The sequence below is a fragment of the Centroberyx affinis genome, unplaced genomic scaffold (genome assembly GCF_046629955.1).
Source record: "Centroberyx affinis isolate AG114_WGS23_722 - 3 ecotype Tasmania unplaced genomic scaffold, CSIRO-AGI_Caff_v1 ptg001475l_1, whole genome shotgun sequence".
NCBI lineage: Eukaryota > Metazoa > Chordata > Actinopteri > Beryciformes > Berycidae > Centroberyx > Centroberyx affinis.
This window is the reverse complement of record NW_027279943.1, coordinates 75826-92500: the sequence shown is the minus strand read 5'-3', so window position 1 is coordinate 92500 and position 16675 is coordinate 75826. Positions and strand designations below refer to the sequence as shown.

The 16675-nt window shown below is 42.8% G+C and overlaps 1 protein-coding gene across 1 annotated transcript in view; it reads left to right on the top strand.

The window, feature by feature from the left end:
• LOC139650264 (NT-3 growth factor receptor) overlaps positions 1-16675 on the top strand; it is a 124173-nt gene that overhangs the window by 82905 nt on the left and 24593 nt on the right. Inside the window, exon 6 of the mRNA XM_071526870.1 lies at positions 14316-14488. Within this exon, the coding sequence (XP_071382971.1) occupies positions 14316-14488 (173 nt within the window). The remainder of the gene's footprint in view (positions 1-14315; positions 14489-16675) is intronic.

The following is a 16675-nucleotide window of genomic DNA, read 5'->3' as shown; positions in this document are numbered from 1 at the left end:
TCCTACACATTTTCAATTAAGAAAATTCCATACTTTTTCCAGACCTTGATTTGTTTTGAAGATTTTGTCTGGTGTTCAGTATGATTTACGCAGATAGACATCTTGCCCCTGCTAACTAGGTCATATCACTGTATAGATGAAGCTTGTTCTTCACAGCGACAAATATCAGAATATGTGAGATGATTGGCAGGGTTCTTACACGGTTTCCATTTTAAAATTCCATATTTTTCCCAGACCTTATGTTCTTGACCGGATTTAATTTTGGTGGGTATTTGATATAATGCATGCTGACAGCGGCTGGGTAATAAGAGCGTCCCTCTATCTGAACATTATTCTTCACATCAACAAAAACCGTGGACTCAAAGTGGCTCTACAACAACATAAAAGCTAGAATTATGTGTGTATCGGACCTGAACCGCAACATCTTCCATACTTTTCCAGACATTTTTTCAAATTCCCAAACTATTCAAGGAAATGATCAAATTCATTTTTAATACTTTTCCAGACTTTCCAGACCTGCGTAGGAACCCTGTAGTACAGAGACACGCAGAAAATCTACTTCATTGTTTTTACATTGTCATGAATACATTGCGGGGAGAGAGACAAAACCTACACACACCATCCCAGTAAGCCATTTTCACCGGGAGACGTATTTTGTAATTACATGTAATTCCATGGCTGGTTAGCTAGATAGCTAAAAACAGAGTGAGTCAGCCACCTGCACCAAGTCATATCAGTGCTGTGTAAGTTGCATTGAGATTGGCTGAACACAGCCAACACAGCTACACAAGTATGGAAAGTTGGCAACATTTACCTCTGTGATCATAGAACTAGAGTTATAGTTGGTGCCTGCTGCCTGGCCACTGAGAAAGACTCAGAGTTCCCACCCACAGTTATCTTAGCTATTAGCCTTTATGCACGGTCCTTAGCTAGGTTTGTCCTTTGGGGCCTCCGTAGTGCAGTAGCTTTGCTGTGCTTTATTTACAAATGTGTTGCAGTTTCTGTCGCCCTCTGGTGGCCGGGAAATGGCTTATTGCAGCTTTATGTGAACCCATCTCTCAGTTTTCATGTCACGCTTCACTTACCATGATAACAGTTGCTGAACATATATTTACAGCATATTATATCAAAAGATATAAACACTTTAAAAGGAGCAAAAACACAAAACAATACGTTCTTAAATTGCACTTGAAGTGCACTATTACTGCACTTACTACTTACTACTATTGGATATTTTGTATTGTTTGAGCTGCACTAGACCTACTCTGTTTTAAGATTGGAGTATATACCTGAGTCTCACTTTAAGAGTAAGTCATTATTTCTTGCTACCAGCTGACTTACAGTATGTCATTTGTGTCGTCCTTGCAAAGCACTCAGTGGTAGTCGGTTTTGGTGGTGGTGGTTTTTCCCATTTGAGCACCTGCCCCATTAGAAGTCTGTGCACGGGCCTGTGCGTTTGTTTGTATTTGTGTGTGTGTGTGTGTGTGTGTGGATGGAAACGTAGACAGCTGCCTGTCTGAGGAGAGGAGAGGAAAGAGGAGAAAAAAATTCTAAAGAAATTCAGCTGATGGAACGAGTGTGTGTTGAGGCCAGCAGCAACAGTCAATTGCTTCCCAGACAGAGATGCTGACAAGCTGTTTGGCTCCATGCGCGCACGCACACACACATACACACACACTCCACCAAAGCCCAGGCGCTCTCATTTGATTGCTCTGAATCCTTAATAGCCGCTGTGTCTTTTTGTGAAGTTAAAGGCTCCACAATTCAAGGACTGAATCTGCACAGCGCTTTCTTCCCTCATAAATGCCCTCACCTCGTTCCCTGAAGTGAGTTGAAGCTCGAATGGTTTTAAGTATTGCCTTGATTATGTGCCATTCATCCCAGCTTTACTTTTGCTTTTATGTAGGCTACAGTAAAGGCAATTGAACTTATTCACACGACGGCCATTTTGAACACTCAATGTGGGAAACCTACCTCTGTCCTGCTGTTGTGTACCATCACAATTTAGCATTTCACAGATTCTCCACTGAAAAACATATTAGAAACAAATGGATTTCAAGAATCCAGAGGGATATAGGTTCATAATTTAAAGAGTAACTAAACCCCAAACCCAAATTTTTGGTGAAGCCTGACACCTTAAGGTGAAAGGTAGGGTACTGCACTGGCCTTCTGCTATTGGCTGGTCTTTGTGCCAGGTGATGTCACCACCTGTTGTACTCTATAGAGGGTGACATCACCTGGCTCAAAGACCTGGCAATAGCAGATAGCCAGTTCAGTACCCTACTTAGGTGTCAGGCTTCACCACAGATTTGGGTGGGGTTTAGTTACTCTTTAATGTATTTGGCCCATTATTGCTAGCTATCAGAGTCTAATTAAGCTTTGGTAGCTAGTAGCTTACTAACTAGTAAGCTAGCTAACTTCCCTGCTAAATTCAAGCAGTTGTTGTGGTTGTTGTTCGGAGGGTGGCTCGCTAATTTGATTACTGTTTGGTCTATGTGAACTCCTCGCTTAAAGTAACGCTAGTTTCAGTAACGCTAGTTTTAACAAACTTCACCAGAGTTTCAACTAGCATGGGTGAGAGGATAATGACTGAATTTTCATTTTTGGATGAACTATCCCTTTAAACTAGCTAACCATCCGGGCCGTGGAGAAAAAGAAGTTTAGATGCTAACACCTTGTGTAGAGCGGCATAAAGGGAAACCAATCAGGAGCATGTTTGATTGTCATTATTTTGCTTTAATCTTATTGGCCCACTGCCCAGTTTGAGAACAGGCAAAGACCAAAGATTGCATATAGCCAGTTAGGGCTGGGCGATAATTCAATATTATTGTGTATCGTCTTTCAGTGGAATCATATCGTGATGATATGAAGATATTTTAATATCGTGACACACATTTCTGCTGTCTAAATTGATGATGACAAGCAAATTTTACTTAAAAACTCTCATAAAATGAGGTATGGTAGGAATATTATTTGAATATTTCTGTTTTGTTTGACATCACACCTAACATTAGCATTCTGTTCAATGAGATGAACATAAATTTGATTATTTAACGTGATTTTGCATACATGAACCATATCGTGATATACTGCATATTGATATCGAGAGAAATCCTTATGATTATCATGATATTGATTTCAACCATATCGCCCAGCCCTATAGCCAATGCATTCAAATGTTATCGCCTCAAAAAGGTATCAGTCAATGTGGGGGGGTGACCATCACTGATTTATCCACCGAAGACCAATTCTACCGCCATTGGGCGCTTGGCTTGGTAAAGTCAGACCCAATCCAAATTTCAGAGAGATTTTTAGGTGCAGTTTTTAATGCCGTTAAGCGTTAGTGTGAAGATGCAACACTCATTCATACTTAAGATTCAGATGGAAACATGAGGTGCGCGCTGACATTTGGAAAACAAATCTCCTAGAAGGAAAATGTCAAGGTTGGAAAGCCATCAATCGCGCATACAACGTTACCGCTCTCAATAAAGCTCGAAAACATGACACGCTTTGGCTAATAAACATGACGTACGGCGGAATCAGAGGGCCTCTTGTCTGTACAACAGCAGTTATTTATGGAAACATGGCCAACATATTGACCTGTAGAAGACAGGTGTTAGTCTTAGTGAGGATATAGTGGGATTACAGTTGCAGCCATTGTAATCCTGCAAGATTTATTGTCCTTTGCTGCATTATGCCATTTATTACCACCCTGACAACCACTTCTATTTGAGTCTCTCTCTCTCTCTCTCTCTCTCTCTCTCTCTCTCCCTCTGTCTAATTCTCTCTCACACACACTCATCAAATCTGTCAGTATCAGTCCTCATCAGGGTTGTGCCCATCTAAAGAGCATTAGTTTCTGCTGAGTCACATAACACAGGACAGGACATAAGGTTGTGTGTGTGCGTGTGTGTGTGTGTGTGTGTGTCAGTGTGTGTGTAGGTGTGTGTGTGTGCATTAGGGAATGTTATTGAGTGTCAGATAGTACATACAAAATACATACACAATCCCAACAGTAAGTACTATCCATACTAACCATACTGTTAATACCTACTGTTGCAGTACACATATAATCCTGACTTTATGTGTTATGCAATCCTAACAGTGAGTACTCTCTTTACCAAGCCTGCTGTCTACTGTAGTATCCATATCAACATCCTACATGAAAATGTGAACATATTACCATACTGTACTGTAGCCCATAGGCAGGTGCATGTCACACACACACAGTTGTTTTTGTTTCACCATAAATTAGGTCATGCAGCACTATGGGGAATAGGGATTGATGCTGCATTCATGTCATATGGGATAGACGGTAGACACCTCAGCTTTCAGATGGTAAATACTACTAGAAAATACTGTTTATGACAAAAAGGCCTATTTCATAAAATTGCCCTGCCAAGGCTGCCATTAAATATTTTGGGGGAATTAGCCAAAGCAAACCAAAGACCAAAGCAGCTACTTGCCGTCACTGCCACTCTATGCTGCTAATTAAAGGACTAAAAGTTTCTATGGGGACGGCAGTAGCCGAGTAGTTAGTGAGGTCATCCTCCAATCAGAGGCCAGGGTTCAATCCCTCATGTGGACGTAACTGCAAAAATATCCTTGAGCAAGATACTTAACCTCTACCTGCGGTAGGAGTGCCACACTTGGCTTTCCCCCCTATATATCCAATTAAAATCTGGAATCTCCAGACCAATCAGCCTCCACACAAACATGTCTTCCTTCCCAAAGGTTTCCAGCACACAAACCCCATCAGCACACTGTGAGGAGGGTGGTTAGGACAGACTGGTACCACTGGAAGTCAGAAACATCCATGACATGCTAAGAGAGGGGAATCAGCAGCGAATTACGCCAGCTTTTTGTTCACCAAACAAGGGGATGTAAAAGGGCTGCTGGACAGAGTTTACCTTGCCAGGCAGCTGGATTCGCGAGATCACGATCACGCGAGAATCCATCTTGCCAAGCTTCAAGTTATGCGTTTGTGGCCGAACCACAGTGGTTCGGACCAATCGGCGTCCTATGAGGGCAGCTGGGGGCGTGGCTTAGGTGTGACGACAGCGAGAAGCGACTGTTCGTTCACAACAATGGCGGCTCCTAAAGAGGCTAGCGTAGATGCTGCTATAACATCAGTTATTTCTGAACTGGAGAGTAAGAGTGCCCTTTATTTAAAGGCTGTGTGGTTCCACAATGAGCCATCACCTAAAAGACAACTTCATTTAGTGGATAGTTCATGTTCCCCATATGGTTCCTCTTATGGTTCTTTGGGATATTAAAAGATCCTTAAAGAGTAACTGAACCCCTGACCCAAATCTGTGGTGAAGCCTGACATCTAATGGTGAAAAGTAGGGTAAAGAACCTTGGTCTGAAAGGGTTAGAAGCATTTTTGGTTCCAGTTGGCACCTTTATTTTTCGGTGTGCAGCCAACTATAGATCCATTCCGCTCACCCACCTCTAGAGCATGCCCATCCATCCATCCTCCAAAAACCTCACACAGGGACAAAACGGGCACTCGTTTGTAGATAGAAATCCAATAAAAATGGGCAACTCTCCATTCGGTGTCATTGTTCCATCGATTCGTTTCATTAGGATCTTTATAGCATCATCCTGGAGCTAATTGCTCCAAGCTGTCCAGGATAGCAAACTGCTGTCCAGCAAGCATCAAATTTAGCAGTGACAACATGCAATGTCCTAGGTTCAAATCCAGCCTGGGATCTTCATGACATGAATCCACCTCTTAGGCCGCGGCCACACTGATCCGTTGTGTCTGTCCGTCTCCGTTCATTTCAATTCATTTTCAATGAGAGCTGTCCGTTGTCCGGGCAGCGGTGATGACACGTCCGTCTCCGTCAGATTTCCGTCCATTTTGACGGACAGAAAGTTCAACCCAGTTGAACTTTTTTCTGGATGGACCGATTCGTCACCGTCTGTTTAGCAAATACGAGACGTTCCTACTGTTTTTTTTTAAATCAGAGAACACGTTGATGTTCCAAAACAGCCCAACGGACAGAAATCTATTCGTCAATAATTCTGTCCATTTTCTGACGGATCAGTGTGGCCGTGGCTTAAATCTCCCATCTCTCCCTACTGTACACCATCCAATAAAGCAAAAATAATCCTGAATTGAAAAGCATTGACCACTCAGAATTCAGAAGAAACCATTAGTGCATAACAAAACTCTGCAATTTCACGTATTTATTAAGGTATTTCTAGAAGGCATTTGTTTTGCAAAGGGCTCCAAGCTGCCCAGCGAAGCTTAGAGGGAACCCTGTCTTAAATTACATATTTATTACACTACACAGGAATACCAGAAGAGAGAAGTCATGCTCCTTTTTGAAATTCAGTATATTGAGACAACCTACTGCTGGAGGGCATTTTGCAAGTGGCAGGACTGAGGATTGCCTCATCTAACACTGAAACTAAGATAATCTGGCCCCAGTTTTCGTTTGAGCGTGTGTGCCGAAGCTTTCGAGACCCAGTCTTCTCAACACATAACGGTAAGCGTGATGGCAGAGCATATTTGCCCAAAGGCTGCTGTAGTCCTTTCCAAACAATTGTAGTGCTTTCTATAACAAATCAAATTGAAAGGGCATGCGTGTACTTATGCTTGCCGGAAATGGCTCAGTTCCATGCAGAGACGTACTGTGTTTATCATGTCTGTTCCATCAGTATGTATGTATAAGTAAGTATATCAGTATTCTCAAGGTAGAGCCGTGGCACAAAAGAAAGAATGTTCAGCGGGGGAGTGGAACTAAATAAATAAATCCATGGCCTTCGATGGCCTACGATAAAAGGTTGTGCCCCCACTCTGAACTAGCTGTCACTCAGACCATATTAGCTGGTAAAAGGGCTTAGATCTTGGCTTTCCTGCAGGGTCTGATCCTAGACAAAATGGTGAACCCTGAACACAAAGGCATTTCTCAACACAAAGACATTCATCTAAAAGGGAGTTCATGATATTCACGTCAGAAGTTACTGGGTTGCTGGGTTGTTTCTATAACACTTAGATAGAAGCGACAACTATAAAGATAACGATAAACTATAACGATATCCTGTTGCTCAAGCGTTCATGCTACAACGATATCGGTAACGAATATTCCGAGAAAAAATGGAGCATGATTACTTTACCGACGTGCTTTTATTTTACTCGATCGCTAAAGTAAATAACGACAGACCCGAAGAATTTGGGTTCATGCATTGCCACAAAAAAGAGAGGAGATAGCAGATAATAATGCTCTTTTATGGCGCTTTCATGACATTATTTTGCTTTGTTTATATGAGAGCTAATGGCACTAATGGTCACCTAGTGAAGCTGTTCATTTCTTTGCCAGTAGGTGACACTGCACACCACATCTACTGTTTGATTGGTTGAAAATGTTTTATCGTTGTCAAGAATATAGTTTTAGTTGTCGTTTTGGAGGTTTTTATAGTTACAGTTGTAGTGTGAACACAGACATTCCATTTACTTATAACGATTTAAATCTTTTTATAGTTATAGGTATCTTTATAGTTATCGTTATAGATGTGAACGGGCCTTCAAACATGCAGTTTGCCTCTGTGGCTTGTTTACAGCTCTGCAACAAAATGTTTCATTTTCTACGACATCTACAGGACTCCAGGAAGCACTGGATCTTAGCCCAAACACATACACACACACACACACACACATATACTCTCACACACACACACACACATTCATGCTCACACAGATACATGCACACACCCGCATACATACATAGGCTTTTAAATGCAGTAAATCATATTTTTCAATTCTGAGGGAAAAGTAGGTAGCAAGCAGATGGATTATGTACCTGCAACACACACACACACACACACACACACACACAGATTTATATTACATTCCCCCTTTTTATCTTATCTCTGCTATGTAATGAAATGTCAGATTGTGTATCACTGGCAATTATGGGATGCCTTAACAATGACATTGTTGCTGATTTGTTGCTGTGATAGGACTTATAGAGGGGGGTAGCAGGGTTAAAGTGAGGTTGTGTAGATGGTTCATCAGGGGACTAAGGCCTATACCATGTACTTGGGACCCACATCCAGCTGTTAACTTAAATCTCTCTCTCTCTCTCTCTCTCTCTCTCTCTCTCTCTGTGTCTCTCCTGATAAAGCAGAAAAACCATAGAAACAGGGAAATTGAAGCTGCCTTGCTCTTGCAATGCCACATAGGTATTTGAAAGCAGCTCACAACTAGTGTTTAGTATTGTCCGGTATTTTCCATCTTTCTACAGTCTAATGGAGCAGACATGTCTTACGAATAAAAAAAAAAAGTGTTCCAGTCCAGCAGCATAGTAAGTACAACAGGGATATTTACAAAGGCACCTTCCTCCATTAACGTTGATTTTTTTTTCTGCATGATTTAGTGCTTGAGCCACATAATAATCAGACACTTTTGTAGTTACTGTATCTGGAGTGCTACTGGAAAAGGCAGAACGATCATATCTCAACAACAAAGAGTTTAAGTTACACACCAGAATACAAAGGCTGAAAAACATACACTCAAAGCCTTTTTGATACTAAAACCTTATGTCAGTTAAAACTGCTATTCCAATAGACCGCCACAAAGACACAATAGATAGAGATCTCTTACCGTTTATACTGACTAGAATTTATAACCTCCTCCTCTCCTCTCCTTGTCTCCTCTCCTCCTCTGCTCCTCTCCTCCTCTCCTCTCCTTGTCTCCTCTCCTCTCCTTCTCTCCTTGTCTCCTCTCCTTGTCTCCTCTCCTTGTCTCCTCTCCTCTCCTTGTCTCCTCTCCTCCTCTCCTCTCCTTGTCTCCTCTCCTCTCCTCTCCTCTCCCCTCTCCTCTCCTCTCCTCTCCTCTCCTCTCTCCTCCTCTCCTCTCCTCCTCTCCTCTCCTTGTCTCCTCTCCTTTCCTCTCTCCTACTCTCCTCTCTCCTCTCCTTTCCTCCTGTCCTGTCCTCTCCTCCTCCTCCTCTCCTCTCCTCCTCTCACCCTCTCCTCTCCTCTCCTCTCTTCTCCCCTCTCCTCTCCTCTCCTCTCCCTTGTCCTCTCCTTGTCCTCTCCTCCCCTCTCCTCTTCTCTCCTCTCCCTTGTCCTCTCCTTGTCTCCTCTCCTCTCCTCTCCTTGTCTCCTCTCCTCTCCTCTCCTCTCCTCCCCTCCCCTCCCCTCCCCTCTCCTCCCCTCCTCCTCTCCTCTCCTCTCCTCTCCTCTCCTCTCCTCTGACACACAAACCGCTCTCCAATTATAGTAGTGGGATTAAGCCTCACAACTTGTAATTTTGAACGGAATACAGAGTTGCATTCCCACTCTTTCTTAAATGATAAGTTTGGTGCACCATGTTCTTCTTATTTGGAAGAATAGTACAGCAAAATATATAGAGCTAAGGAGAAGAAAGAGAGAGCGAGAAGGAGATGCAATAGGGAATGCAGGAGAAGGAAAACAAGGTAGTCCCACTCTGGGCCAATCAGTAACAAATGTGTCACGTTATTTTGACCTGTGATCGTAGCACTGGGCCAATCAGTGTCATTTTGCAGTGCTGTGGTTGAGATGCATCGTTCTCCAGAGTTTCTCCCATCAGTTGTGTCTTGCAGCATGTCTTACAGATGGACAAACAAAGATTGAGTGAGCGAAAGATCGGGCAAGCAAATAAAGAGGGCGGAAGGGCAGCACAAAAAAGATTAGAAGAGAAAAAGAAAGTGGAAAACATTGCACAATATTGTACTTTTTACTCCACTACCTGTATTTGATCACTTAAGTCACTAGTTACTTTGCAGATTCCGATTATTAACACAAAATATAATCAACTAATACATTGTGATGTATTATTATAGATTACTGTAAGATACCCAGGAGTATATAAAGTAGTGGAAATCAGCCCCACCTTTTCCAGCTGCAACATTAAAGTGATGCTTACACATTAATGCATCAATAATTATAATTCAGTAATATCATATATACTGTATTATTCTGAAATGGGCCATTCTGCATAATGAGTACTTTTACTTTTGTTGCTTTACTTTTGTTGCTTTACTAATACTTTTGTACTTTTACTTAAGTAACATTTTGAATGCAGGACTTTTACTTGTAACAGAGTTTTTTTATACTGTGGTATTTCTACTTTTACTTTTAAGATCTGAGTACTTCTTCCACCACTGGGTATGAGTTTGAGCATGTGTGCGTGTGCATATGTGTGTGTACTTGTCACTCTGCATTCACTGAAGCCTTTAGAAATGTCATTGTGTTTGGCTTGGTCCTCAGCTACCTCCCTCTGTTATTCCTCAGCCTGTCTGCTCTGCTCTGTGTCGAGGGAAACTAGTTATCACATCTCTCATGTCCTCTCTTTTTCCCCCTGGGCTGACACTAAATTGCAGATGTCATTGTTGTAAAAATGTCATCATCGTTCCCATGCATATGCCGCACGCAACAGCGAGCTACAACGTTGCTCCACCCCCTGAGAGAAATTGAATGTTTAAACCCTGTGGTACTCAGAATAGACAGGATAGATGCAGGATGGAGGGCTGTTACCATGGCTACCACTGTAGCACTAATGTGGGAGAGGTAAAGGATGTAGGGCTGCTACCATGGCTACCGCTGTTGTACTCAAACAGGATAGATGCAGGATGGAGGACTGTCACCATAGCTACCACTGTAGTACTAATGGAGGATAGATGCAGGGTGGAAGACTGTTACCATGGCTACCACAATTTTACCCTTGTTTTTTTTTTTTCTCTGTCTCTCTGTCTGCTGGTGAGAGGTGTGTGTGGAGAGTCTGTACTTTTCCACTTTCTTAACTTTAACTTTTTCCCCTTTTTTATACCCTTACACCTTGGGGTGTTAGGGAATAAAAGGTATATCCTAACGCTTTAGTTCATTGGAATAAGTGGTTTAGTTCAGTGATTCTCAACCTTTTTCATATCAAGGACCCCTAATTTAGTCCACATTAGGACCACAGACCCCCATTTGAAGAGATTTTGCCTCTCGGACCCAAATCTGAGAATATTTTTATTGGAATTCCACTTCTATTTGTATTGTAGATAGAGAGAAAACAGTGAAACTATGATCAAAATAGTCATTCTTCTACATTCTCTAATTGTCTTAACTTCTTGTAAATGAACAACAACAATTCATCAATTTTCTGGGGACCCCCTGGAACTCCCTCAAGGACCCCTGGTGGTCCCCGGACCCCACGTTGAGAACCACTGGTTTAGTTGATGTCATTGGAGCAGGGAGGGGGGCTTGTTTGGTGTGTACCTGACAGCAACTCTATGGTGGAGCTTCTAGGATGAATACGTGTTCTTCCCTCACTGTTCAACCTGAGCACAGCTAAGCAGACAGATAAACTCCTCGACAAATGACAGGTGTATTGTCTTCTTTATTGAGATGTTTCCTTCAAAATGTCTACAGAGTGAAACTGGAAGAAAATAACATAACAATAACATTTTTCAGGCACTTGGCTTTGGTGTACCACATGAATATTACATTTCGATGTGAACATACGTATTTGAATACATTACAAAATATATGCAAAAGGAGAATTGCAAAATGTATGCAGCCCATACTAACATTAGGTATATGGATAACTGCTTTGTAATAAACACTACGAAACATGTTTGGGTAATTCGCATAAACAGAATATTGCTGCACATGTATCATAATCACTATGTAAGAAGCAAACAAAGATGATGTCAATTCTAAAGCTACATATAGCCACCATGCAGCTATGCTACTAGCGTTAAACATCATTAACTGCAATCCGCTAAAACACTTGCAATGCCAAAATAGTCATCGATAACGCCTTTAAGACATGTTAATGATTGAAAATACTCACAGGCAATGCTTTCCATAAAACAACAAAGAAGGGTGGATGCAGATTCAATCGTAACAAATCCGACCTCTGTCCCTGTCAGCCATAACTGAACATGTGAGACTTACTTCCTGTTTCCTGGCTAACCTAAGTCATTCCTATTGGCTATTGCAACACACAAGAAATGGAACACAAAAACACTATAGCACCACCTGCTGACGAGAATTCATCTCCGCCAGCACAATACGGTTATAGTGTTTTTTTCCGAATAAGGATAGTCTGGTTAGCAATGTGATCGCTAGCAGTATGTGGGTGAAGGGAGTTTTGGAGCCAGTTTTCCCCTCATCTGCTCTGGCTACTAGAGTTGTTGTGTCTAATGTGCCTCCGCTTATTAAAGACAAGGCATTTGGCTTGGGAACTCTCCTGTTCTGGGAGGTTTGCCAGCAGACTGATTTCTCTCAGGTGTAAAGACCAAGAACTAAAACATGTCCTGTTGTTCCACAGGCAGGTACTCATGTATTTGAAAAGCGCTGATCAAACTTTAAACTTGAGTTTCAGCGTTAAGTTTAGCGGGAGTGACTATGCCGTGTTATGTGAGCTTTGACAGTCTGTTTTGAGTGTGGGGATATTGGGGACATAAAAAGGTTTGTCGAGCCCCTCGGCTGGGGATGAGATAAGTGCAGGCAGCAGTGGAGGTGTGGGAAAAGGTCAGGTGAATATAAGCGTAAGGCCCTTCGCAGTGTTGGCCAGTGGGAGTAGTGAGACCGGGAAGGGCTGAGTGATAGTAGAAGGGCTCTTCCTTAGGACAAGGGGGGTGGAGGGGGGGTTCAGGCCTGTGCAGGTGGCGTGGAGGGATGTGTAGCGCAAGGAGGAGTTGACGGAGATGGAGAAAGGTGGGTCGGATGGGACAGTGTCTGGTTGCGAATTATCGACTGACTGACAGTCTGACAGTTTTGAGCGTAAGGAAGAGGAGTTTACTGTAAAAGTGCTGAGATGTTTCCTGAGAGAAGCAAAGAATATAAAGAATGTCTCTGTTTTTTGTTTTTTTTTGGATCCAGAGAAATTGCTGAGATCTGCAACACAGGCTAGTAGGTGAACAGATGCCAAGATCTTAACACCAAGGACGAGGTATAAATGGGTGAATAAATGGGTCACTTTTTGCTTCACCAAAAGCAGATGAGCCATGGCAGAAGTGACTATCCTGTTCTCTCCAGGCGTGGGAGTCCACAAGCTCTCACAGAAGCAAGTACAGAAACTGCTCAGGGCTAGCATCAAGAATAGGGTGTTTTTTGTTTATTAACATATACGCACCTCAGACAGGGTTAATGCAACCTGACTAAAGCTGAGATTTGTCCAGTCAACTTTTCTGACCATCATATGGCTGCAGCTCATTTTGTTACTTCTCCAGGACCCTGCTGTCCTCTACCTGCCTGTCCAGGAGGGTTTCAGGGCGTGGTCAACCTAGATAGCTAGGGTGGCAGCTTTCCGGCTCCAGGCATCTCAGAAACCTTTATACAGGACTAATATCTACTGGTGAGAACCAGCGTGTCCACTGCTGCGTAGGGCTGGTGGTTTACGGTGAGACCATCAGCTTTTCCTGATGGAGTGCGAGGAACTGAACCCCGTAGGTCTCTTAGGATTTTACACATTTGTCCAGAGGCTGTGGTGCCTGCTGAGGCATGGTATGGGAGGAACCTCTGATATGGGAGGAACCTCTGGTCCATAACCTGATGTTCTTGTTGGACTCGTGCATTCTGCCACCCTAAGGCCTAATGAGAGGAGGAATTACCAAGCTGGAACATCTGGAGGTTGGAATAGAGCTTGGCTAACAGACTGGACTGGACTTTGCTGACGCTGCTGGATGGGTTCATCAGGGAAGTGCTGGGTGTTCTTCCGGATGCCCTGGGGGGGCCTGCCTGATGATGCCACAGCGAGGGAAGGTTGCTGAGTTCCTTCTACTGAGGGTATCAGCTGCCACTTCCTAAGAGTTCAGTGGATCTGTAGTGGAGGATAGTACATGGAACCATGGTGGCAAACCGCTTGGGAGATGGATGCTCTTTCTGTGAGGAAACTGTTGTCCATGTGTTTTTGCGGTGTCAGCGGGTTGCATGTGTTCTGGACTCGTTGAGTGTCCTGTGTGACAGGCTGGGGGGGGGCTTTCTGTGTGGGGAGCTTCATTCTTGGTCCTGTTTGTAAAAAGGCAGTGTGTTGCTGAATTGACCCTGTAGCAATGCTGGAAGGGATGGTCTCTGCACAACTTAGGGTGTAGATGGATTACATGTACTTTTCTCTCAGGAATGATATTGTCTCATTCATGAATTTTTTGGGGACTGCACAATGCAATATGTATGGTGGGAGAAGAGGATGTGTGTGTGCGTTCATGCTCTTGTGTGTGCGGATAGGGGTTTGGCGAGTTTTTTTAAGTTGATTTTAGTTATGTGCTCTGGTTTGGTTATGAGATGTCAATAAAGAGCATCAAATATCAAAAGTCTCTCTCTGTGTCTCTCCTCCCTTCTCTCTCCAGACTCTAAAGGACCCCACACTCGCAGCCAGGAAGGACTTCCAGCGCGAGGCCGAGTTGCTGACCAACCTCCAACATGATCACATCGTGAAGTTCTACGGCGTCTGCGTTGACGGCGACCCCCTCATCATGGTCTTCGAGTACATGAAGCACGGAGATCTGAATAAGTTCCTCAGGTGAGTTGGACGGGAAAACATCAGGAGGGTGAGGGGGGGGGGGTTTGTGGGCGCAGCTGAAATGAGTGATGACAATGATGGCCTTTCCTCTCCACTGGTCCGCATTGTGGGGGAGAATTAAAAACTAACAGGGATTGAAGGGATGAAACTGCAATGACCAAAAGCCAGCTAGGAAAGCACTGATGTTGAGTATGGCAAGGTGCGACTCTCTCCATAGCTTAACCCAGTGATTCTCAACCTTTTTCATATCAAGGACCCCTAATTTAGTCCACATTAGAGCCACATACCCCCATTTGATGAGATTTTGTCTCTCGGACCCAAATCTGAGGATATTTTTATTAGATATGATTTTGTCCAGAATTCCATGACTATCTGTATTGTAGGTAGAGAGATAACAGTGGAACTATGATCAAAACAGTCATTCTTCTGCATTCTCTAATTGTGTTAACTTCTTGTAAATGAAATAATGCTGAAGTGTAACAATTCATCAGTTTGCACGGGGACCCCCTGGAACCCCCTAAGGACCCCTGGTGGTCCCCGGACCCCACGTTGAGAACCACTGGCTTAACCTATGTGAAATCTTGATCTTGTAGTTTTTGTCATTGTAATAGTGAGCAAAGGTCAGCAAAAATTGTAGTGGACAAAAATAGAAGGGAAAGACTGCTGCATTGGGTCCTTAGTGTAGAACGGACAGGTGTTCTTTGGATGTAGGATGAGTCAGAATAGGCCAATGCAGGGAAGTCTTTTTACTGTAAAGACACATTAAGGTCCAGTCAAAGCCAGTAGTCTCCAGCAAGAAAACTGTCAAAACCAACTCCATGATGAAGGCCAGACTAGGCCTTCACCATGGAGTTGGAGTTCTTGCCATGTCAGTAAAGGCATTTTAACGTTTGCAGTGAGACAGACTGCCTTGGATAGTACTGGTTTGACTGTAACAGTGTATATTTAGAAAGACTTCTCATGCACTTGCAGAAAATCTATTTGGAAGCTATATCTAAAAAAACAAAAACTGATAACAGGGAGGAATTCAGTACCAATGTTCCCTCCAGGCTGATCGTTTGCCTAATAATGACCAAATAATAGTATCTTGTCAGTCATCGGCCATTACTCCACTTTGATTTGAGCAGGTTTGGAAGTTTAGGTGGCAAATGATTTTAGATGCTGGGACTCTGCCATAGTTTAGGGTTTATGGTGAGTTGACAATGCAGGAAAGCAACATGGCTGTTTTGAGCCCACCCCCCACCCCCCACCGCAGTCTGCACACTAGGGATCTGTCTTTACTGCATACTGCTGCCTACATTTTCGCCTTGTTAACGATGCAGTGTGCTGCAGCACTTTCCTGACAACACTAATAAGCACGCATGTTTTTAGCAGTTTGTGTGTATTGGGTGCTGCAAGTTAAAAAACGTTTCAGCCTAAGCAGAAGAGCACTGCAGTTCAAACAGCCTCTTGTGCTGAACAGCGTGCTCTGCCATCTTTTGATGTGAATATCACACTGTAGTTCAGTTTTTTTTTTTAAAATAAAGATTTTAGCTCACTGCCCCAATACTTGGATATCTAAAATGCTAGTGCTATGTCCCATCATCACTTAACCCTCATCCTACCAACATATTTAACATACAAGGACTACCGACTGGGGTCCCTGGGGACCCCAAGAATACACTACTGTACGAAACTACCATCATAGCAAAATGTTAACTTATTTCTTCTCAAAACATTATTAGTTAAGTAATTAATGTCATCTGAAAAAAACAAAAACAGAATATTATTATTTTAGGAAAGTTACAGTTAATTAAATGATAAATTGTATTTGTGACTTTGAACATCATCTTACCTTAGGAAGAGCAGTATTTATGAGGAAATCTGTGTCTGCTGCATCTGTGTCTGTCTCCTTCAAAATGACTGACAGAGTGCCCCTACCCCCCCTGATAGTGTGTGATACTTTAAATTAGGACCCATGGCAAACATGAACTCAATAAATAGTTCCATCTATTAAAACTGCATAGGCAGAATTGGGTGCTTTTGACTGGGTTCCCCCAGGACCCCAATACATCGGTATTTTTAAAAAGCACTAATTAAAACAGAAACAGAAATCAATGATATGAAGTCATTAGGAACAAATTGATTGACAAGGTCATGAAAAATTGTAATGATAGAATAAAGCACCTGTGAGAGATGGCAAAAAGT